The following is a 23,412-nucleotide window of genomic DNA, read 5'->3' on the forward strand; positions in this document are numbered from 1 at the left end:
AGCCCCAATCTGCTCACAATACTCCAAGAGGCCTCACCAGTGCTTTCAGCATTGCATCATTGCTCTTATATTCTAGTCCTCTATTAATGAATACTGAGATCATATCTGCCTTCCTCACCACAGACTCAACCTGCAAATTAACCTTTAGGGAATCCTGCACAAGGACTCCCGAATTCCTTTGTGCCTCCAATTTTTGTATTTTTTCTACATTTAGAAAATAGTCAACCCTTTCATTTCTTCTAAGAAAGTGCATGACTGTACACTTCCCAACACTGTTTTCCATCTGCCACTTCTTTGCCGATCCTCCTAATCTGTCTAAATATTTCTGCAGCCTCTCTACTTCCTCAAAACTACCTGCCCCTCCACCTATCTTCATATCATCTGCAAACTTTGCAACAAAGCCATCAATTCCATCATCCAAATCATTGACATATAAGATAAGAAGAATTGACCCCAACACAGACCCCTATGAAACACCACTAGTGTCTGGCAGCCAGTTAGAAAAGGTTCCCTTTATTCCCACTCTTTCCCTCCTGCCAATCAGCCACTGCTTTATCCATGCTAAAATCTTTCCTGTAATACCATGGACTCATAGTTTGTTAAGCAGCCTTATGTGTGACACCTTGTCAAAGGCCTTCTGAAAATCCAAGTACACAACATCGACTGATTCTCCTTTGTCTATCCTGCTTGTTATTTCTTCAAAGAACTACAACAGATTTGTCAGGTAAGATTTTCCCTTGCAGAAACCATGCTGACTGCGGCCTATTTTATCATGTGCCCCATCCTTAACAATCAACTCCAACATCTTCCCAACCACTGAGGTCAGACTAACTGGCCTATAATTTCCTTTCTTCTGCCTGTCTCCCGTCTTGAAGAGTGGAGTGACATTTGCAATTTTCCACTCTTCTGGAACCATTCCAGAATCAAGTGATTCTTAAAAGACCATTACTAATGCTTCCACAATCTCTTCAGCCACCTCTTTCAGAACCCTGAGGTATACACCATCTGGGCCAGGTGACTTATCTACTTTCAGACATTTCAGTTTCCCAAGAACATTCTTCCTAGTAATAGTTACTTCTCACACTTTATGGCCCCTTCTACCATGCTGCTAGTGTCTTCCACAGTGATGACTGATGCAAAATACTTATTCAGTGCATCTGCCATTTCCTTGTCTCACATTACTGCCTTTCCAGCATTGTTTTCCAGTGGCTGATATCCACCCCTGCCTCTCTTTCAGACTTTATGTACCTGAAGAGACTTTTGGGATTTTCTTTAATATTATCAGTCTGCTACTTTCATATTCCAGCTTTACCTTCTTAATGACTTTTTTAGTTTCCTTTTGCAGGTTTTTAATAGTTTCACAGACTTCTGAGTAATTTTTGCTCTATTATATGCCCCTTCTTTGGCTTCATGTTTGCTTTGAGTTTTCTTGTTAGCCACGGTTGTGTCATCTTGTCTTTTGAATACTTCTTCATCTTTGGATGTATATATCTCCAGTGCCTTCCAAATTACTTCCAGTAATTCCAGCCACTGCTGTTTGCCATCATCCCTGCCAGTGTTCTTTTCCAATCAATTCTGGCCAACTCCTCTCTCTGGCTGTGTGATTCCCTTTACTCCACTGTAACACTGATACATCTGACTTCAGCTCCTCCTTCTCAAATTTCAGGGTGAAGTCAATCATATTATGATCATTTCTCCTAAGTGGTCTTTTACCTTAAGCTCTCTAAACAATTCCTTTTCTTTTACATAACAGCCAATCCAGAATAGCTGATCCCCTAGTGGGCTCAACCATGAGCTGCTCTAAAAAGACATCTCATAGGCACTCTAGAAATTCCCCCTTTTGGAATTTAGCTCCAATCTACCTTCATACTGAAATCCCCTATGACTATTATAACGTTGCCATTTTAGCATGCATTGTCTATCTCCTGTTGTAACTTGTGGATCACATCCTTACTACTGTTTGGGGGTCTAGCTCCCATGAGACATTTTACCATTGCAGTTCCTTAGCTCTACCCACAATGATTCAACACGTATGTCATCTCTTTCAAATTTCATTTTTTACTAACAGAGCCATACCAGCCCCTCTGTTTTCTGGCCTGTCCTTTCGATGCAACGTGTATCCTTGCATATCAAGCTCCTAGCTCAAATCTTCTTTCTGCATGATTCAATGATGCCTAGGACATCATACTTGCCTATCTGTAACTGCTCTACGTTCAACGGCCTTATTCCATATACTGCCATCATTCAAATACAACACCTTCAGTCCTATATTCACCCTTTGCATTTATCCGCATTTTGTCCGCATTTATCGTATCAGCTCATCCTGTTGACTGCTATTTTGCCCCATCATCAGCCTGTCCATCATAGGAGACTCGCCACACATTGCCCCTGTTTGTAAACCAACGACCTTATCTTTAGCACTCTCACAATGGTTTCCATCCCCCCGCCAAATTAGTTTAACCCCCCCCCCACCAAACATCTTTAGACAACCGACAACCTGTCCACAAGAATATTAGGCCCCTTCGGGTTCACGTGTAACCCATCTCTTTTGTACTTTCCCCAGAAGAGATCCCAACGATCCATAAATCTGAAACCTAGCCCACAGTACCAGTTCCTCAGCCATGCATTCACCTGCCAAATCATCTATTCTTACTCTCACTGGCACACGGTACAGGCAGCAATCCAGAGATTACTATCCTGGAGGTCCTGTTTCTCAGTTTTCTACCTAGCTCTCTATAATCTTTCTTCAGGACCTACTCAACTTGTCTAGCCATGTCATTGGTGCCAATATGTACCAAGACTTCTAGCTGCTCACCCTCACCCTTCAGAATGCCCTGGACATGATCTGAGACATCCCTGATCTTGGCACCAGGAAAGCAACACACAATCTGCATGTCTCTTTCTTGCCCTCAGAACCTTGTCTCTGTTCCTCTGCAGTCCCCTTCACCTCTCTGCTTTTCTGAGCCACAGCACCAGAGACCCGGTCACTAAGGCTCCCTCCGGTAGGTCGCCCCCCTCAATAGTATCTAAATTGTATACTTATTATTGAGGTTAACAGCCACAGCTGTACTCTGCACTGGCTGTGCACTTCCCCTCCTTCTCCTGACAGTCACTTGTCTCCTGCAACCTAGGGGTGACTTCCTGTAGATCCTGTCGGTCACCTCCTCATTCTCCCGTATGAGTCAAAGGTCATTGAGCTGCAGCTCCAGTTCTTTAATATGTTCTCTCAGAAGCTGCAGCTCTGTGCATGTGGTGCAGATGCGTTTATCTGGGAGTCTGGACGTCTCCCAGACGTCCACATCCCACACTGAGTATAAAACACTGCTCCTAGAGCCATTCTCACTAAACTTTTGTACTCTAGTAGATGAGAATGGAACAAATAAAAACAGAGAGTAACTTACAGGATAACTTACTTCACCCAAGCTTGATCTTGCCTAGGCCTGATGAGCCGAAGACTGGCACACTCCAAAATAAGAGTAGCTCCTAGAATGGCTGCTCTGCTTGTACTTGGATTATTCTCATTGGCCCTTTCTAATGAATCCCTCCTGCTGATTGGTCATTCCTCAACTCAGAAACTGCTGCAAAGCTCTGCTTTTAAAATCTCAATCACCCTCCTGATTAAAAAGTAGGTCCTTTTACGCACCCCTGAGGTGAATTCTCCAACTCAGAGAGAACTGGCTTTTTAAATCTTGAAAACTGATCTGACCAAAAGCTCTTTTTCATGCACTGCCTCTTGCTGATTGGTTGCTTCTCAACTCAGAGACTACTGTGAAACTCTGCCTTTAATATCTCTATCACCTTCCTGATTGAAAAATAGCTCCTTTAACACTCCTGATCTGGATTGTCCAACCTTGGCCTCATCACAGGACAATTTACAATGACCGATTAACCTACTAACCAGTGCGTCTTTGGACAGTGGGAGGAAACCAGAGCACTTGGAGGAAACCCACACGCTTCACAGGGGGAAACATACATACTCTTTACAGGTGCTGCCAGTATTGAACTCCAGATTGAACCCTGAGCTCCGCCATGCTCCAAGCTATATTGTGCTACTACGTGACAGTGTCACCCCAAATATCTTTGCCCTCACATATTCCATTTGTCTACTCACCCAGGTTGATGGAAAACCTTTGCTCTGTCTGGTGTAGTCACTTGGTGCACCTCACCTGGCTCCTGACTTGCTCTTTTTAATGCTGCCTCTTCTTTTACGTTTCAGGTCAGCTGATCACTGATAGTGGCAAATTTGGTCATAATAATGTAATTAAATGACAAGGGAGGGATATTAAGCTCTGTTTGATGAAGTTGCATACTTAAATAACAACGTACCATTCTTCACAACGTACCAACCAGAATATTCTCAGATCTTGCTGTCTCGTGCATGGAGTGTTTCACTGTCTAAAGAGCTGCAAACAGAATCGAGAAATGCCCAATCACCAGCAAACAACTCTCCTTCTGATCCTATCACAGTGGGAAGGTTATTACTAATGTGGCTACAAATGATCACACTAAAAGTACTCCTTGAAAAGTTCCTGCAGTGATATAATACAATAAGATGGTTGCTATCTAATAAATGGAAATATTTTGCTTTGTACTGAGTATGACTCTAGCCTGCAGAGTTTTGATTGTAAATTGTCTTAACTTTAATTTTGGCTTCTTGATTGCACACTTAGTCAAATGCTAAATCAATATTATGGACAGTCATTCTCATCCCACAAATTGAATCACTACTGTTTAGGCCAAAGCTATTATGAGTTCTAGGTTACCTCATCCTGGAAGAACCCAAACTCAAGAGGTTATTGATGAACAGGTTAGCATCACTTTGATCTGACTATCACTCATTTTATGAGCAGGACATATCAGGACATTTTTGCTTCAAGCAGATGCCAGTTTGTGGATGTGCTCCAGTATTTGGTTGGAGCACAGAGTGTTGTGGAACACAAGTTTCAATGATATTATTGCATGTTGGCAGGGTTCATATCCCTTGTTTCATCCATTATCTTCAGCCATTTCTTGATGCAAAGTTCAATTGAATGAGAACTGGCTTCTATGCATATGGGAAACTCAGAACGAAGCTGAGGAGGATCACCCACTCTATACTTGCCTTGTACGTTATGCACATTGTAAATACATCATGATTTATTTCAATTTGTGGAAAAATATCAATCAACATTTGTTTGAGTTGAAGTTAACCATGCTATATATCTTCAGTTGCAGCCACATCCGATCCAGCTTAGAAAAGACATCTGAGAACTTTTAGATGTACAAGACTTCTGAATGTGAAAATCATCAATAAATACTAATACAAGTCATTGCCTGGCAGAAGTGGGTGTAATTTCTTATGTCATATCAGTTGTTCCTGCATTTGTAAATCCCAAGTGGCTGTTCTAAAAGGAGCCACAAAAATGCTAGGAGTTATTAGCAGCTGGTGGTACTTCTATAATGCACCTGTATCTGCATCAGACTGCCTCCACTTTACAGGCCACTCAACTCAGTGGCGTAGCTAGCTGGAAAAGGGTGAGGCTTCAGTTACCTAAAGCAGAATAACTAATGCAGTCCATATCTCATTAGTTCCTCCTAATTAGGGTTGATGACCTAATTTCAATCACTTGATATTTAGGAGGCAATTTTAAAAATATCTCTGAGCATGCGCTAAACTCACAACAATCAGTACTATATTAAATACTCTTCAGTGTAGGCTCCTGGAGTAGTGCAGCAGGGAAGGAGACTAACTGACCCTAACAGCTTCTTTAAAAAACCACCTGGTTATTCAAACTCCCTCACTCATCACCCACTCAGCTCCCTTTTGGTTCGTTCCCCCAAAGTTGTTTGTCTATGAGACAATGGATTCCAAATGCAGCACCTTAACTTCCCCAGAGCTTACACAACAATTTTGATAGATGCACCAGAGAGAGTATCCTCTCTGCATGCATCACATCTGCGTGTGGCAATTGTGCTGCCTGAGACTACGTGAAGCTGCAATGTTGTGGACAGAATCACGAAGGCCAGCCTCTTCTCATAGGGACTGTCAATAGTTCCTGCTGCCTCAGTAAAGCATCTGCATAGTCAAAGATTCCATCCACTCAAGACATTCTATATTTTGTCCCTACCATCAGGCAAAAACATACAAAAGCCTGAAGCCACATTCTGCCAGGCTCAAGGACAGCTTCCACCTCACTTAGTAAGACTACTGAATGTACTTCTTGTACAATAAGATCTACTCTTGACTTTACAATCCACCACATTATGATCCTTGCATCTTATTGTCTGCTTGCACTGAGTTATGATTTGTAACTCCAAAATATAAAAACTAGTTGAAATAAAAGCAAGTGGAGACCGGGGAGAACTTATACACTTTGTTTTTTTTTCACACTTCTAAGCAAGGTGAGCACATATCACTTTGTGATGTGATGTGACGACATTTACGATTTATATACTTCTACATATAATCCACAATGCAATATGTAACAATGAAAATGCTTAATCAAATATATTTACAATATTACTCAAATATTAAACACACAACACACAGCTCTTTCACTGTGATCGTAACACTTTATTCTGCATTCTGTTGTTGCTTTTCCCTTGTAAAGCTTTGATGCACTAATGTGATGAAATTATGCAAAAGAATTTTTGGTACGTGTTACAATAATAAACTAATTTACCAAATTTACTAATTTTCTAATAAAGAATTTCCTTGAGTAGTCTTTGATCGTTTTGCCAGTCCTTTCCAATATGTGGTCTCATGACAATGACCACTGGAAATTAGTTTCTCTTTACCTTTCTTCCCATATCTCTTATGATTATCAAACCACTTGGTCTTTAACTTTCAACAAAGAACAAATCCACTTCTCCTGTATCTTCATGTGACTGTAATCCCTCATCTCCGGAAGCATTCTTATAACTTCCTTCCAAAGGTCACACAATATATCAAAGGCCTTGGTAAACTGTAGTGCGCAGAATTGGATACTGTACAATGGCTGTGACTGAACTAACATTTTATATATGTTTATAATAACTTACTAGCTTTTGTACTTTATTCTTCAATTTGCTACTCTCCATAAATTTGATAACATCACAAATTCTGCAGCTTGTATCACAGCCTGCACAGTCATATTCACCCATCACCACAGGCTCACTGACCTAGCTTATCTACCTTTTAATCAATAACTCAATTTTAACTTTCTCATGCTTCTTCTACTCCCTCGATAACCATCCCTCCCCCAATCTAAACCATCCCTTAGTCCAAAAATACTGAATTATCTGCATTTCTGGCCTCAGTATATCTCATTTAAATCATTTCACCTTCATTTGTCCTGAGTTTTGGAATTTCCTCCTGGAATCACCTTGCTACTTCCCTTCTTCCCCCCCAAAGATACTCCTTCAAATCTGCTGTAATATCCCATTAATTCCCCCATTGTCAACAATTGCCTGAGAAACCCCCTGTGCAGTATATTGGAACACTTTATTGTCTTAAGGCACTATATAAATGCAAATTTTTGTGAGAATTTGAGGCCTTTGACTCCAGACATCAGTATTACAATTGCAATTGGACAAGGCTGCCACCTTGAGATTAATATCACAGGATTCACCACGTTTATAAGAGACTTTCCTGATTATATTAACATTACACCCTTACTCTTTAATCTGCCTGCTTAGTGCAAAGTGGGTGGAATGATTCCATGGTGAGTAATGTGCTACAAATATTCGATTACATTTAATATTTTTAGTAATTATTTCAGTGGGAAAGTGAACCACTAGGAGTTATCAGAAGTGTTAAATCAAACTCTCATTGTTTGAATGAACACATAGTTATTTTTAGCCATCGTTTTTGCTGTCTGTGCAGCAGACAAATAGGGTGATTGTTGGTGTTCTCTATAAAGTGCAGCATCAATTTGCCATACCACAACACTGTTCCTTGCTTGTAAATTGCTTTGTGTCAGCATGGAAGAAATCCATGTGGCAAATAGCCCTGTAACTGCAAGAATGTAAGTACCTTTGGGAAGGGAATATCACACTGGTTATTGTCATAGAGAGGAAAGGGAGAGGTTGAAACTGGAGGATAGTTTCATCCTTGTTCTCTTTGCTATTCCTTCATTCTCTAGCACACAGAGCTGTCATCAAGCACAAGACCTTTGCGAGGGAGTATTACCACCTGACCACCCTGTGAGGGGAATCCTTGCAGGTAAACTCGTAACACCTTCCTGTTCATTCCTCACAAGACTGTAAGAACAGGCAGTCAAGAGATCTGGAGACCAAGCTAACAACACACTCACTCAACTTCACTTGTGTAACAACGCAGAACACCTCTTGGCATTCATTCTTTGTGTGATGGGCACCGCTCCATACCTCCCCACTGGAAGGATGGTGAAATTGGGCACGCCTGGCAGGGGATGATTGCTGGGCCCGCGGTGACGGACAGACCTTTTTCCTTTCCTCCATCTTCTGGCAACTGCCATTTTCAGCCACAATTTTAAAACCTGCTGATCTTTAGAAATTTACAGTTTTCCACTAGGCTTCAGCTCAGGAGATAAAAGTGGCCCTATTTTGTCTCCACTTGACTTTTGCAAAGAATGTCCAAAAATAATTTACTGCCCAGTTTTCTCCCATTAGTTCCTATTTTTCCTTGTTTTTGTTACCATAAAAGCTGCAATATCCCCTGTTGATTCACTCTGTGACAAAGTACTCCATACTTTGAAAAACTCATTGCAGAGAGAAACAAATGTTCTTACTTGCTCTCTTGGTAGCCATAAGAAGAGATACACTTTTTCTTTTCCTTTGCTTTCCTATTAGCGCTCACTCTCACTGGGCGGCAGTATTGGTGGGAATGCTCTGAAGATCAGACTTGAACATGAATTGTTAAATGGGTTTTACAGTATACATGCTTGTCTCATTTACCTGAAAATTTGCTTCATACACTGCTCTTCTATATCAAGAATCTACCTTACAGCATTTCATTCTCCACTTTGATATGTTGTTCAAAGTACTTTATTCTCAAGGTGCATATATGTACAACCCTGAGATTCACTGCCTCGTGGGAATACTCACAAAATCCAATAACCATAACAGAATCAATGAAAGACTGTACCAACAGGGCAGACAACCAGTGTGCAAAAGACAACAAACTGTGCAAATACGAAAAGAACAAAATGAAACAGTCACTAAATAAATAGATATTAAGTATCGAGAACATGAGATGAAGAGTTCTTGAGAGTGAGTCCATAGATTGTGGGAACTTTTCGATGAAGGGGGAAGTGAAGTTGAGTGAAGTTATCCCCTTTGGTTTAACATGCATGAGTGGTAATAACTGTTCCTTAACCTGGTGGTGCAAGTTCTGAGGCTCTGTACTTCTTCCTAATGGCAGCAGTGAGAAGAGAGCATGACTTGGGTGCGGGGGCTCCTTGATGATGGTTCTGCTTTCCTGTGGCAATGCTCCATGTAGATGTGCTCAATGGTGGAGGCAGGGTGTCTTTACTCGCGATGGACTGGGCCGTACCCACTACTTCTTGTAGTATTTTCCATTCAAGGAACCTTGGCGAATTTCTAAGGAAGCAGGAGTGCTACCACACTTCTTTTATAATGGCAATTACATGCTGGGCCCAGGACAGATCCACAGAAGTGCTAACACTGAGTAATCTACAGTTGCTGACTCTCTTCACCTCTCATTCCCTGAGGAGGACAAGCTCATGGATTTCTGTTTCATTTAATTTATTCATTTACAGGATGGGGGCAACCCCAACAAAGCCAGCATTTATTGCCCATCCCTATTTGCCTTTGAGAAGGTGATGATGAGCTAGCTTCTTGAACCGCTGCAGTCCCTGAAGTGTAGATACACTCACTGTGCTGTTAGGGAGGGAATTCCATGATTTTGACCCAGTGTCAATGAAGAAATGCTGATATGTTTCCAAGTCGGGATGGTGAGTGACTTGCAGGGCTTTTCCAAGTGGTGGTGTTCCCAGGTATCTGCTGGTCTTGTCCTTCTAGATGGTAGTGGTCGTGGGTCTGGAAGGTGCTGCCTTTGGTGTATTGTTGCAGTTCACCTTGTAGACAGTACACATTGTTGCAACTGCTTGTCGATGGTGGAGGGATTGGATGCTTGTGGAAGGGGCATCAATCAAGTGGGCTGCCTTGTATGGGATGGTGTCAAGCTTCTTGAGCGCTGTGGAACTGCACTGATCCAGAGGAGTGGCAAATATTCCATTACACTCCTCACCTGAGCCTTGTAGATGGTGGACAGGCTTTGGGGAGTCAGCAGGTGAGTTACATGCCACAAGATTCCTAGCCTTTGACCTGCTCTGCTAGCCACAGAGTTTGTATGGCTAGAGCAGTTCGGTTTCCTCTCAATGCTAACTCCCAGTATATTGATGGTACGGAATTCAGTGATGGTGATGCCACTGAATGTCAAGTGACGATTGTTAGAGCATCTCTTGTTGGAGATGGTCATTGCCTGGCACTTGTGTGGCTCAAATGTTACTTGCCACATGTCAGCCCAAGCCTGGATATTGTCCAGGTCCTGCTGCATTTGGGTATGAACTGCTTCACTATCTAAGGAGTCATGAATGGTGCAGAGCATTGTGCAGTCATCCGTGAATACCCCCCACTTCTGACCTTATGATGGAAGGAAGGGCTTTGATGAAGCACCAGAAGATAATTGATCCTAGGACACTTCCCTGAGGAATTTCTGCAGTGATGTCCTAAGGATGAGATGATTTATCTCCAACACCACACAATCTTCCTTTGTGTTAGGTATGATTCCAACCAGCAGAGGGCTGTCTCCCTAATACCCATTGAGTCTAGGGCACCTTGATGCCATACTTGTTCAAATCCTGCTTTGATATCTAGGGCTATCCTTTTCCTAAAGTCAATAATCAGTTCCTTGATCTAGCTGACATTGAGTAAGAGGTTGTTGTTGTGGTACCACAGCCAGCTTTTCAATCCCCCTCCTACGTGCTGATTCATCAGCACCTTTGATTCGGCCTATGGCAGTGGTGACACTAGCAAACTTAAGTGTGGCATTGAGGCTATGCTTAGCCACACACTCTTCAGTGTGAAGTGAATAGAGCAGCAGGAAAAGCAGACAGCCTCGTGGTTCATCTGTGCTGATGGAGATTGTGGAGGAGATTTCATTGCCAATCCGAATTGACTGGTGTCTGCAAGTGTGGAAATTGAGGATCCAATTGCATAAGCAGCTATTGAGGGCAATGTCTTAAAGCTTATTGATTATTTTTGAGGGGATGATAGGTTTGAACGCCAAGCTGTTGTCAATAAAGAGCATCCTGATGTATAAATCTTTCCTGTCCAGATGTTCCAGGGTTGAGTGAAGAGCTAATGGAAATGGTATCTGCTGCAGACCTGTTGTGCCAGTAAGCAAATTGGAGTGAATCCAAGTTGGTTCTCAGGCAGGAATTGATATGTTGCAACACCAACCTCTCAAAACACTTCATCACATTCAACAGATATGACTGTTGTTGTTAGATGTTGGTATTAATTGTCTATCTCTAATTGCCTCTGAAATGAAGAGGTGATTGAGAATTAACTGCATAAATGGATTCTGAAATTACATAAAGGATATACTGGCCTAGGACAGCTGATTCCCTTCCCTTAAGAACCATACAGACAATCCCCAGGTTACAACAGGATTCAATTACTGAGAACTGCTCGTAAACTATAGTGTTGACATGCCAGAAATGAACAAAAACAATGTGTGGGAAGAGATCATAGAAACAGCAAGCAAGAGTGGGAAGAGTGTCTGCTAGCTGGCCTCATGACTCAGTGAGTGAGTGGGTGAGTCTGCTTTAACCTCAATACCCCCTCCGCAGCTCTTTTCAGCTCAATCCTGCCCCTGTGTGACCCCTACCCAACCCCTCTCCAGCTTTGCATGGCTCAATCCTGCCCCTGATTAGTGGGGAGAGAAGGTGTAGTGACCCCTACCCAACCCCTCCCCAGCTTTGCATGGCTCAATCCTGCCCCTGATTAGTGGGGAGAGAAGGTGTAGTGAGACCCTGCCCCCCCCAGCCAATCCTCTCTCCAGCTTTGCACAACTCAGACCCTGATTGATGAGGAGAGAAGGTGTAGTGATCTCCACCCAGTTCTCCCCCCAGCTTTGCTCAGCTCAACCCAGGCCCTGGTTGGTGAGGAGGGTATATTGACTGCCTGCTCACAGCCTGGTATAGAAGCACCGATACCCTTGATCAGAAAATCCTAATTAGGATTTTTTTTTCTTTTTTTTGTATTTGCAGAGTTTATTGTCTTTTGCATATCGGTTTGTTTGTTCTATCCTGTTGGGTACGGTCTTCCATTGATTCTAGTGTGCTTCTTGGATTTACTGCTAAAAATAAACCTCACAGTTGTATATAGTGACAGATATGTACTTTGAGAATAAATTTACTTTGAACATTGAACTTTTGTACTTCACTTTTGTATCATTGACTGTGCCTTTGCCTTTTTCTCTGCTCATGACTTCCATTTAATGGGATAGGCTTCTCCTTCTGAGACTTTGCAAAAGTATAAATTATTGAATTAATGAGGTTAGAACCAGAATGTTTATTTGAAAGAATAAAGCTAGACAAATCCTCCTTCTGTTCGCTCAATGATTTAAATATAACCTTAAGAATAATTTAAATTCACTCTAGGTGATAAAGTTCTTCCCACTGAACATTTACCACTTTGAAAAATGCTATATTATAACAATATTTCAGTGCATGCATTTGCATGTGTAATTTGATGGATATTTAATAGAAAGTGTTTTTTTTCATTTCCATTTTCAATTCCATTTTATGTTTATATCATTATTTATTATGTTTCTTTTTAGGAAACAAGTGGGTACTGATATTTATACTTCAAGTCAAATATAACTGAATATAAATTGTGTATAAATATTTTATTCTGAATGCAGAACAAATACTGTACTTTGCCATATACTTTTGTAAAATCTTCCTCATTTCAAGAACTTGACTTTTACCTGGTGGCACTTAAACCATAATATTAGTAAAGACCAATTTTCTTCTGAACACATTATGAGTGTGGGTGATGTGGTTAGATTCTTTTTTTAAGTATGTGGAAAGGCAAATGTTTTTTATTTAATCAGGCTTCAAGTCCCAGAATAAGTCACAGTGAACAAAAGGCCAGCTTCAGCCATTTAATCAGTCCTTGAACATGACAATAACCATGCAACAATTCTCCTTTTGATCATAACATAGAAAAGAAACACAAAACAATTAAGCCAGCAATTACTTATTGCAACACACAAAAATACTAGAGGAACTCAGCAGGTCTGGCAGCATCAACTGAAATGAATGAACAGTTAACGTTTCATCTGAGACCTTTCTTCAGGACTGGAAAGGGAAGGTGAAGAATGCAGAATAAAAAGGTGGGTGGAGGGAAAGAGAACAGCTGGAAGGTGATAGGTGAAGCTAGGTGGGTGGGAAAGCTAAAGGGCTGGAGAAGAAGGAATCTGATAAGAGAGGAGAATGGACCATGGGAGAAAGGGAAAGAAGAGGGGACTCAGTGGGAGGTGATAGACAGATGAGAAGAAGTAAGGGGCCAAGGTGGGGAATAGAAGGACAGAAGGGGAGGAATTTTTTTTACAGGAAAGGGAAATCGATATTCATACCATCAGTTTGGAGGCTATGTAGATGGAATATAAGGTGTTGCTTCTCCGATAAGGTGGCTTCATCATGGCATATGAGGAGTCCATGTACCGACACATTGGAATTGGAATGGGAATCGGAATTAAAATGTTTGGCACCAGGATGTTCTGCTTTTGCAGTTTAGTAATTTTGACTACTTTGCCAGTATTATTGGCGATTAGATCTGTTAAGTAAGTTGAAATGTTACTGAATGTCTTATATTAGCACTTCACCAATTTAAGAGGGAGATGCAAGGATACCATTTTAAAAAAGATGCATCCATCATTAAGGATCCTCACCTTCCATGATATGCGTTCTTCTCATTACTACCATCAGGGAAGAGGTACAGGAACCTGGAGATCCACATTTAATGTTTTAGGAACAGCTTCTTTCTCTCCACCATCAGATTTTTGAATGGTCCATGAACACACAAACTCGCCAATGTTACTTTTTTGCATTATTTACTTATTATTGTAACTTAAAGTAATTTTTTATGTCTTGCACTGTACTGCTGCCATAAAACAGCAAAGTTCCCAACAGTGATAATAAACATGACTGAACTCTGTAATTAAGTATTTCTAAACTTTACTAACAAGTTTGCACTGGATAATAATGTAGATGATGATTGGTTTGCAACAGTAATCCCTTACCTGTAAATTTGCACACAAAGAAAGAATACTCTCATCGTCGATTGAGTTGATTTCATTGACATGGCTCACTGACTCAGTATTGGGTTGTGATGTGTACTTCTGTTTGATTGTGGTTGTAGTTGGCGCAGGAGGAATTAACCGCCAAACATTCATATCAGTGCCATTCCCGAATGCTAGTATGGCATTTTCTGCAGAATAAAACAATGAATATTGAAAACATGATATAAATACACAAGTTTTAAAAGAAAAATCAAGCCTATTTTAATTTCTTTAATATGAATGCCATTTATTTAAATTAAATCCTCATAAAAATATAAGGCATATATTTGGAATATAAAGGTATTTACTCAGTCAGTAAATTATATGTGACTAATATCAACCGGCAAAGAAAAATGAGAAAATGAGTCAATATTGGTGTTTCATAAACATGAGAGATTCTGCAGATGCTGGAAATCCAAAGCAACATATACAAACTGCTGGAGGAACTCAGCAGGTCAGGCAGCTTCTATGGAAATGAATAAACAGTCAACGTCTCAGGCCAAGACACTTCTTCAGAACTCAGTATAGGTGTTTTCTTGCATTCCCTATTCCCATATAATTTTCTCCTTTAGATGACATGCCAGACAAGGTATTCCCAATACTTAATTTCTAACACATCATTGGAGATGATCAGGAAAAGATAATCAAAAGACAATTTCTCTCTGTCTAACAACATTGGCATCTTGATGGGATCAGCACAATTGATTATCAAATCTATGAACCTTCTGATAATGGAAGTATGTAGTTGTGCAGTGGGTAAGCAGCTGGAGTAATAATCCAGATGCCTGGGAAAAGATTCAAGAAATCCAGTTAAAATCTTACCATAGAAGGTGAAAGATGAATTTTTAGGGGACATTAGAGGGGGAATTTCTTCATTAGAGGGTGGTACAAGTGTAGAATGAACTGCCAGCACAAGTGGTAGATGTGGTTTCAATTATAACACCGGAGAGATCTGGAGAGGATCATGGATGAAAGGGGTGTGGAGGGCTATGGTCTAGGTGTAGGGCGATGGGATACACTTGGATGAGCGAGGTATGAGGGCAATGGTCTGGGTGTAGATAGGTGGGATGTACTTGGTGAGAGAAGCTTGGAGGGCTGTGGTCTGGGTTTAGGGAGTTGTGACATACTTGGATGAGAGAGGTACAAGAGCTATGGTCTGGGTGTAGATAGAAGGGATGTACTTGGTGAGAAAGGCTTGGAGGGCTATGGTCTGGGTTTAGGGAGATGGAACGTACATGGATTAGAGAAGTATGGAGGTCTATGGTCTGGGTGCAGGGAGATGGGACAGTATTCATTTCCATTTGCAAGCCTCCAGCAAATAAAATAGTCCATATGTACATGCATCTAAACACATATTATGTGTAGGCTGTAAGCAACAAGTAAGTCCTCTGCACCACCTCTAACAAGTAAGGATCTAGCGACCTTTCTTTGATATTCTATGGCATTGCTATCACAGAGTCCCACACCAAAGCATTAGTATCACCATTGCCAAGAAATTCTAATGAACCAAAAATAATCATGGCTACATAGAAAGGTCATAGGCTGGAGCAACATAGACAAAATGCTGAAGGAACTCAGCAGGCCAGGCAGCATAAATGGAAATGAGTAAATAGTCGACATTTCCAGCTGAGAACCTTAATTAAGATGGGAGGTATGCTTTGGTGAGTCACATGCCTTCAGACACTTCAAAGTCTTTCCTCATCTATAAGGCTTGTCAGGATTGTGATGGAACACCATCCATTTGAATGGATGAGTGCAATTGCAACAACAGTCAGTGTCAATTGGGAGAGCTGCTAGCTCACAGCTTCAGTGACCTGGGTTTATTTCCAGTTTCGGGTGTAGAGTTTGCATGTTCTCTCTTCTCCATTTTCCTTGCATATCCTAATTGATAAGATGTGTATATAACTTGTTGAGGATAAAGAGAGAATAGTGAGGATGGGTGTTTAATAGGCAGTGTAGTCTTGGTGGCCAAATGGCCAACTATTGTAAGGTAGGATTCTATTGCCAACAGGTGAAGCAACCTGCTTGGTTGGTAGTTTATCCACCATCATAAGTATTTATTTTTTCCATTACCACAATGGCTGCAGTAGGTGATATAGACAACAGGCACTATAGTTGCTTGCCCATCATCCAGATGCATGACTTTCATGACTACAAAGTGAAAGAGCTTCTCTCTTATGGAAAACCAGTCAAGTCCATCTTCCCTTTCAAGTCGCTTGCCATCCTGACTTCAAAATAAATCACTATTTGTGAGTCTGAATCCTTAAGCTCCTTCCTGGGTTCACCAGAAGAACTAAAGAAATTCAGGCAAGGCAACTCATCACTACCTTTTCAAAAACAATTAGGCTTGGACAATGAATACTACTCTTTCCAGCAATGGCTAAATGGTCAAAGAGTGAATACATTAAATTAGCTTGGAAATACACGAAGGTGCACTGTACTCAAGTACAGCCCTGTACATCCACCACTACATGAATGCCAACTCAATAAACATCCCAGCCCATCCCACACCTAGAGAAAAGCAATATGATGCTCCAGAACAGCTGCTTGTTAAGCAGGCCAGAAACACACCATAATCAATCTCAGGGTTGTATCTGGTGACATATCCATACATTGATAATAAAATTTTCTTTGAACTTTGATTCTTTACCAATTGATCCAAGAAAACCTTTTGTATAAAAGATTCAAAATCAAATTATAGCTTAGTTTTCATTGAATCTAAACACCAATAAAATTGCATATAACTATAGTGTTATGTAGAATTTTACATAAAGTTGGATTAATATATTTTACAGCCATCTAAATTAATAAATAAAACATAAGTGTGCATTTATGTTCTGAACAAATCCTGGCTTAACAAGTACAATTGAAGAAAATGAATGAACATTGCTTTTTATTAGTTTAAAAATACATATCTGCAGCTGCTATAATTTTCAATATATTGAACAAGATTTAAAAAAATGCACTAATCTGCCACCACAACATATTCATATTCCTATAATTAAATATTTCCACAAAATCTACAAAGCTATCTTTAAGATTGAGAAGAGAAGAAATTTCTTCTCTTCAGAGGGTTGTAAATCCTTGGAATTCTTTATCCCAGAGAGCTGTGGAGGCTGCACAAGTCAGTACATTCAAGGCTGGATCAATAGATTTTTGGAAAAAGAGAAGCTTAGGGATTGTAAGGATCCAGTAAACGAGTGGAACTGAGGCTAAAGCAAGACCAGCCAGTTTCTTACTGAATGGTGCCTTGGTAGTGTAGCAGTTAGAGCAAACTATTACAGCTCAGGGCACTCTGGAGTGTAGACTTCAATTCCTGTGCCATTCCACATTCTTCGTGTGGAATACATGGGTTTTCCTCAGGTGCTCCGGTTTCCTTCCACAGTCCAAAGGTAGGTTAATTGCCCATTGTAAATTGTCCCGTGATTAGGTTAGAGTCAGTCAAGATTGTTGGAGGTTGCTGGGGCAGTGTGGCTCAATGGGCCTACTCTGTGCTGTATCTCTAAATAAACGAATAAACAAATGGATGTGAGGGGATGGTACAACAGAGACCTTCTGTCTATAATGTTCCCCTTGAGTTGTACAGTGCTCAACTTACTGAAACATCTGTTGTCTTTAAAGAAATTCTGGAATTCTTCACACTCGTCCTTTTGGTTCCCACTGCCGTTGCATGTGCACCATGGCGATACGCTGATCCCAGTGGAGTCAATATAGTTTGGGGTGATGACAGTTCCTGTCAAGAGATGCCAAGATCACAGTTAATAATCATTCTTTTAACTGAACACAAACTGTTATATATTCTCAGATAAACACTTTGGCTGTCACATCATAAGTATATGAAAAGAAACAATAACATTCAAAAATAGCAAGAAATTGCTCAGCCATTACTGCTTGTCACTTCTTAGAGCCAGACGTCAATAGACCCAAGCAGGATAAAAGGGAAAATTTTAGAAAATTGGAGAAGCTATCTCTCAAGCATTGTCATCTTCTAATGGTTCTATGATGAAAGAATAAGTGAAGTCTCGTTGCTATACATAGACAAGGATTTTATAAATTACAACACGCAGGCAAGCTGTTCAGCTTAACCCGTCAGTCTCGCTGCTTACTTTCCCTGCAAGCAAAAAAATTCTAATCATGTGATGCTGCAAATGTAAAGATGGAATTCTGGCCTGCAGCATGGAGAAAGCATAGGGGCCATGAACATAAAATAGTCAGCAGTAAATCAGAAGATCTAAAGTGTGGTTGGAATGTAAAACTTGGTATCACGAGTAGTAATTGAAGAAATAGCCAAGATATATTTGTGAGAAAAGCTTGTGAGGAAAAAAGATAAAAACAAATATACTTATAGAATTAAATTAAAAAACTGAGAGAGATACCAGCCCTTGTTAGACAGGACATCAAAATGCCTTGTCTCCAAGCTGCATTTTCTAGAGAGGTACTGAGGAAAGTATTCTAACTGGCTGCTTCTCTGTCTGGTGTTGGGGGGGGGGGGGGGGTCCTCTGCACAGGATTGAAATAAGCTGCAGAGAGTTGTAAACTCTGTCAGCTCCATCATGGGCACTAGTCTTTCCAGCATCCAGGACATCTTCAAGGAGGTGGCGTCCACCATTAAGAACACCCATCACCCAGGAGGTGCCTTGTTCTTATTGTTCTTGTTGTACCAAGAGAAATTAGGTACAAGCGCCTGAAGGCACACAGTCAACAATTCAGGAACAGCTTCTTCCCCTCTGCCATCTGATTTCTGATTGGGCATTGAACCCATGAACACTACCTCACTACATTTTTTCTCTCTTTTTGCACTACTTATTTAATTTAACTTCATATAATATATATACTTCTTGCCATAATTTAGTTTTTAAAATTATTATGTACTGCATTGTACTGCTGCTGCACAACAACAAATTTCACGACATATGTCAATGATATTAAACCTGGTTTTGATTCAGATTCTCTTTGGGTCCTTTAGATCAGAGATGCAGGAAATTAATTTTCTTTATAAATAATGAAAACAATGGCAGTCTCCTAAGACTTGAGGTCCTTATATATAGATTGAAGTATCATGGATGCATACAAAAATCAATCAGAAAGGCAAATAAAATAATATTCAAACTCCAATGATTATCCACAAGGAGTGATTAAGTAAATCATGTTGGTTACAGGACATATTGAAGTACATTTATTTGAAAATGAGGGGTTACGATAGATAGTACTGGGGCAATAATCTAAATATTAGAACTAAGCCTTTCAAAAATGAAGTTTTTCTACATTAAAATGGTGCTGGAAATTCATGTCCCTTCTGTAAACATTTGATGCAAGAACAGTTCATGATTTTAAATTTGAGATTTTGTTAGATTTTCTTTGTTAACTAAAGTAATAAAGTGAAATAGGGCAAAGGCAATCAATGGACTTAAGTCTTGAATTATCCATAATTTTATTTAATCGTGGTTTAGCTTTAACGGCTGTGGGTCTCACTGTTCTCGACTAAATCTTACCGATGAGTCCTGAATAAGCAAGTAAGCAAGCTGCATAATTCTGCCTTAAGCATCCACTTGCAGAACGAGGTTCTGGCTGACAGTTAGTGATGAAATCTGCAAGCCTTGACCTGTTCAGAAGAGAGATACAAAACATTACATTATCACTTTGGCACCAAAACAGTTAGGGCAATTTGTAGCAGTGTTCAGTGTTGCAGGTTGAATATATTCCTTACAGTGTCTTTCAAACATATCTTTACACGAGCAATACCTATACAGGTCATCAGAATCGATTACACTCCATAAATCCATGTCTTAATGTGCAAATACACATTTAAGTCAAGAAAGGTGGCCTAAAAACAAACAGAGCTCAATTTTGAAGTGTTAGCAATTGGAAATTACTTCTCATCATAATGTGATTAATCTTTTGTTGACCTTCAATCTTTTTGGATCTCTCACAGGAATGGTGCTTAAATTTCAATGTTGAAGGGAGAGAGGCAAATGGAATGTTAAAGTCATGCAACCCACTTGGTGAGCCTGAATCTGCTTATTGCAATTTTATTAGACTCCGAGTCTGATCTCTTCCTTGTTACTCTGTCTACTTTGACCCAGGAACCTTGCTACGGTTGACTGAAGAAGGATTCAGGCCCGTTGAGCTGGGAGAGTGTACCAGTAGCAAAAACCATAAGACCATAAGCTATAGGAGTAGAAATACGTCGAGTCTGTTCCACAACTCAATCATGGCTGATCCTTTATTTTCCTCTCCTCAGCCTCACTCCTTGGCCTTCTCCCCATAACCTTTGTTGCCATGACTAATGAAGAACATTTAAGTCTTTGCCTTAAATACACCCAATGATCTGGCCTCCACAGCTGCCTGTGGCAACAAATTCCACAAATTCAGCACCCTCTGGCTAAAGAAATTTCTCCGTATCTCTGTTTTAAATGGACACCCCTGTCTCCTGAAGCTGTTCCCTCTTGTTCTAGACTCTCCCACCATGGGAAACATCCATTTCCTATCTACTCTGTCTTGGCCTTTCAACATTTGAAATTTTTCAGTGAGATCTGCCCTCATCCTAAAATCCAGCAAGTACAGGCCTAGAGCAAGGAAATATTCCTCATATGATAGCCCTCTCATTCCCAGAATCTTCCTTGTAAACCTCCTCTGAACCACCTCCAATGCCAACACTTCTTTTCTTAGATAAGGACTCCAAAACTGTTCACAGTACTCAAGGTGAAGCCTCACTAGTGCCTTTTAAACTTCAGCATCACATCCTTGGTCTTGTATTCTAGACCTCTTGAAATTAATGCTAACATTGCATTTTCCTTCCTCACCACTGACTCAATCTGAAAGTTAACTTTTAGGGTGTTCTGCACAAGGTCAGCCAAGTCCCTTTGTATCTCAGATTTTTGGATTTTCTTCCATTTAGAAAAAAGTCTGCACATTTATTTCTACTACCAAAGTGCATGACTATGCATTTTCCAACATTATATTTCATTTGCCACTTTCTTGCCCATTCTTCTGATCTATCTAAGTCCTCCTGCATCCTACCTGTTTCCTCAACACTACCTGCCCCTTCACTAATCTTTGTATCATCTGAAAACTTGGCAACAAAGCCACCTGTTTCATCATCTAAATCATTGATGTGCAGCATAAAAAGAAGCAGTCCCAACACTGACCACTACGGAACACCACTAATCACTGGCAGCTAAACAGAAAAGTATCTTTTCATTTCCACTCACTGCTTCCTACCATCAGTCAATGCTCTAAACATGCTAGCGACTTTCCTATAATACTGTCAGCTCTTAGCTTGGTAAGCAGCCTCATGTGGCACCTTGTCAAAGGCCTTCTGAAAATCCAAATATACAACATCCACTGCTCCCCTTTATCCACCTACCTGTAATCTCTTCAATGAGTTCCAACAGGTTTGTCAGGCAAGATTTCCCCTTAATGAAGCCATGCTGACTTTGTCCTGTGTCATAAAATACTCCATAGCCTCATCCCTAACAACTGAATCCAATGTCTTCCTAACCATTGAGGTCAGGCGAACTGGTCTATAATTTCCTTTCTGCTGCCTCCCTCCTTTCTTGAAAAATGAGGTTACTTTTGCAATTTTCCAGTCCTCCAGAACCATGCCGGAGTACAATGATTCTTGAAAGATCATCACTCATGTTTCCAGAATCTCTACTGCTATCTCTTTCAGAACGCTAGGGTGCAGTTTATCTGGTCTGGGTGACTTATGTACCCTTAGGTCTTTCAGCTTTTTGAGCATGTTTTCTGTTGTAATAGTAACTGCACTCACTTCTCTTCCCTCATACCCCTCAACTCTTGGCACACTGCTAGAGTCTTCTAAAGTGAAAACTGATGCAAAATGCTCATTTACCGTAGTTCCCCATTATTATTTCTCCAACCTCATTTTCTAGCAGTCCTGTACCTACTCTCATCTCTTTTTTTTTGTCTACTTGAAAAAGCTTTTACTATCCATTGATATTATTTCCTAGCTTGCTTTCATATTTCATCTTATCCCTTCTAATGATTCTTTTAGTTGCTTTCTTTAAAAGCTTCCCAATCCTCTGTCTTCCTGCTAATTTTTGATTTGCTGTATGCCTTCTCTTTTGCTTTTACATTAGCATTGATTTTCCCTTCATTTTTCCTGGAAATGCACGCCAGCGCTGCTCTGCTGTCATCCCTGCCAGCTTCTTTTTCCAATTTACTTTGGCTAACTCCTCTCTCATACCACTGCCGTTTCCTTTATTCCACTGAAATACCGCTACATCAGACTTCACTTTCCCCTTGTCAAATTTCAAGTTGAACTGAATCATATGGTGATCACTGGCGGCTGAGGGTTTCTTTACCTTAAACTCCCCGATTGCATCTTGTTCATTACATAACACCCAATCCAGTATAGATGATCCCCTAGTAGGCTCAATGACTAACAGTTCTAAAAAGACATCTCATAGGCACTCAACAAATTAAGTGGATCTCTTGGGATCCATTACCAACCTAATTTTCCCATTCTACCTGCATGTTAAAATCTCCCAGACAATCTGTAATAGTGCAACAAAATCATCCACCTTATTTCTTATACTCCTTGCATTAAGATATAACACTTTGAGTACTGTGTATGTTACCCTTTTTGATTCTACATCCCCAATGCACTGATACTCACCCAGCTGGCTACAATTTGTCCTTGTCGTCTGCCTTCCCTTCCTGACATTCTGACTACACACTATCTTTGATTTTTACCATCCGTACTATCCTTAGTCCCTTCACTCCAATCACTATCCCCCTGCCAAACAGCTCTAACAAACCTGTCCACGAGAATATTGGTTGCCCTCGGGTTTTGGGTGTAACCTATCACTTTTGAACGGGTCATACCTCAGCCAGGAGAGATCCCAGTGATCCAGAACCCGGGGCTCTGACCCCATCTCAGCCAAATTATCCTGTTTCTACCCTCACTAACAAGTGGCACAGGTAGAAATCAAGAAATTACTGCCCTGGAGGTCCTGCTTCTCAGCTTTCTGACTAGCTCTCCAAATTCTGTCTTCAGGACCTCATTGCTTTTCCTTCCTATGTCCTTGGTACCAGTATGTACCAGGATATCTGGCTGCTCTCCCTCTCTCTCCAAA

The 23,412-nt window shown here is 40.6% G+C and overlaps 1 protein-coding gene across 1 annotated transcript in view; it reads right to left on the minus strand.

The window, feature by feature from the left end:
- Positions 1–23,412, minus strand: part of gfra1b (gdnf family receptor alpha 1b) — a 255,729-nt gene that overhangs the window by 10,168 nt on the left and 222,149 nt on the right. Inside the window, exons 5-7 of the mRNA XM_059947924.1 lie at positions 19,807–19,916; positions 17,913–18,047; positions 14,276–14,463 (exon numbers count right to left, since the gene is read on the minus strand). Coding sequence (XP_059803907.1) covers positions 14,276–14,463; positions 17,913–18,047; positions 19,807–19,916 — 433 coding nt within the window. The remainder of the gene's footprint in view (positions 1–14,275; positions 14,464–17,912; positions 18,048–19,806; positions 19,917–23,412) is intronic.

Source organism: Hypanus sabinus, chromosome 22, assembly GCF_030144855.1.
Source record: "Hypanus sabinus isolate sHypSab1 chromosome 22, sHypSab1.hap1, whole genome shotgun sequence".
Lineage (NCBI taxonomy): Eukaryota > Metazoa > Chordata > Chondrichthyes > Myliobatiformes > Dasyatidae > Hypanus > Hypanus sabinus.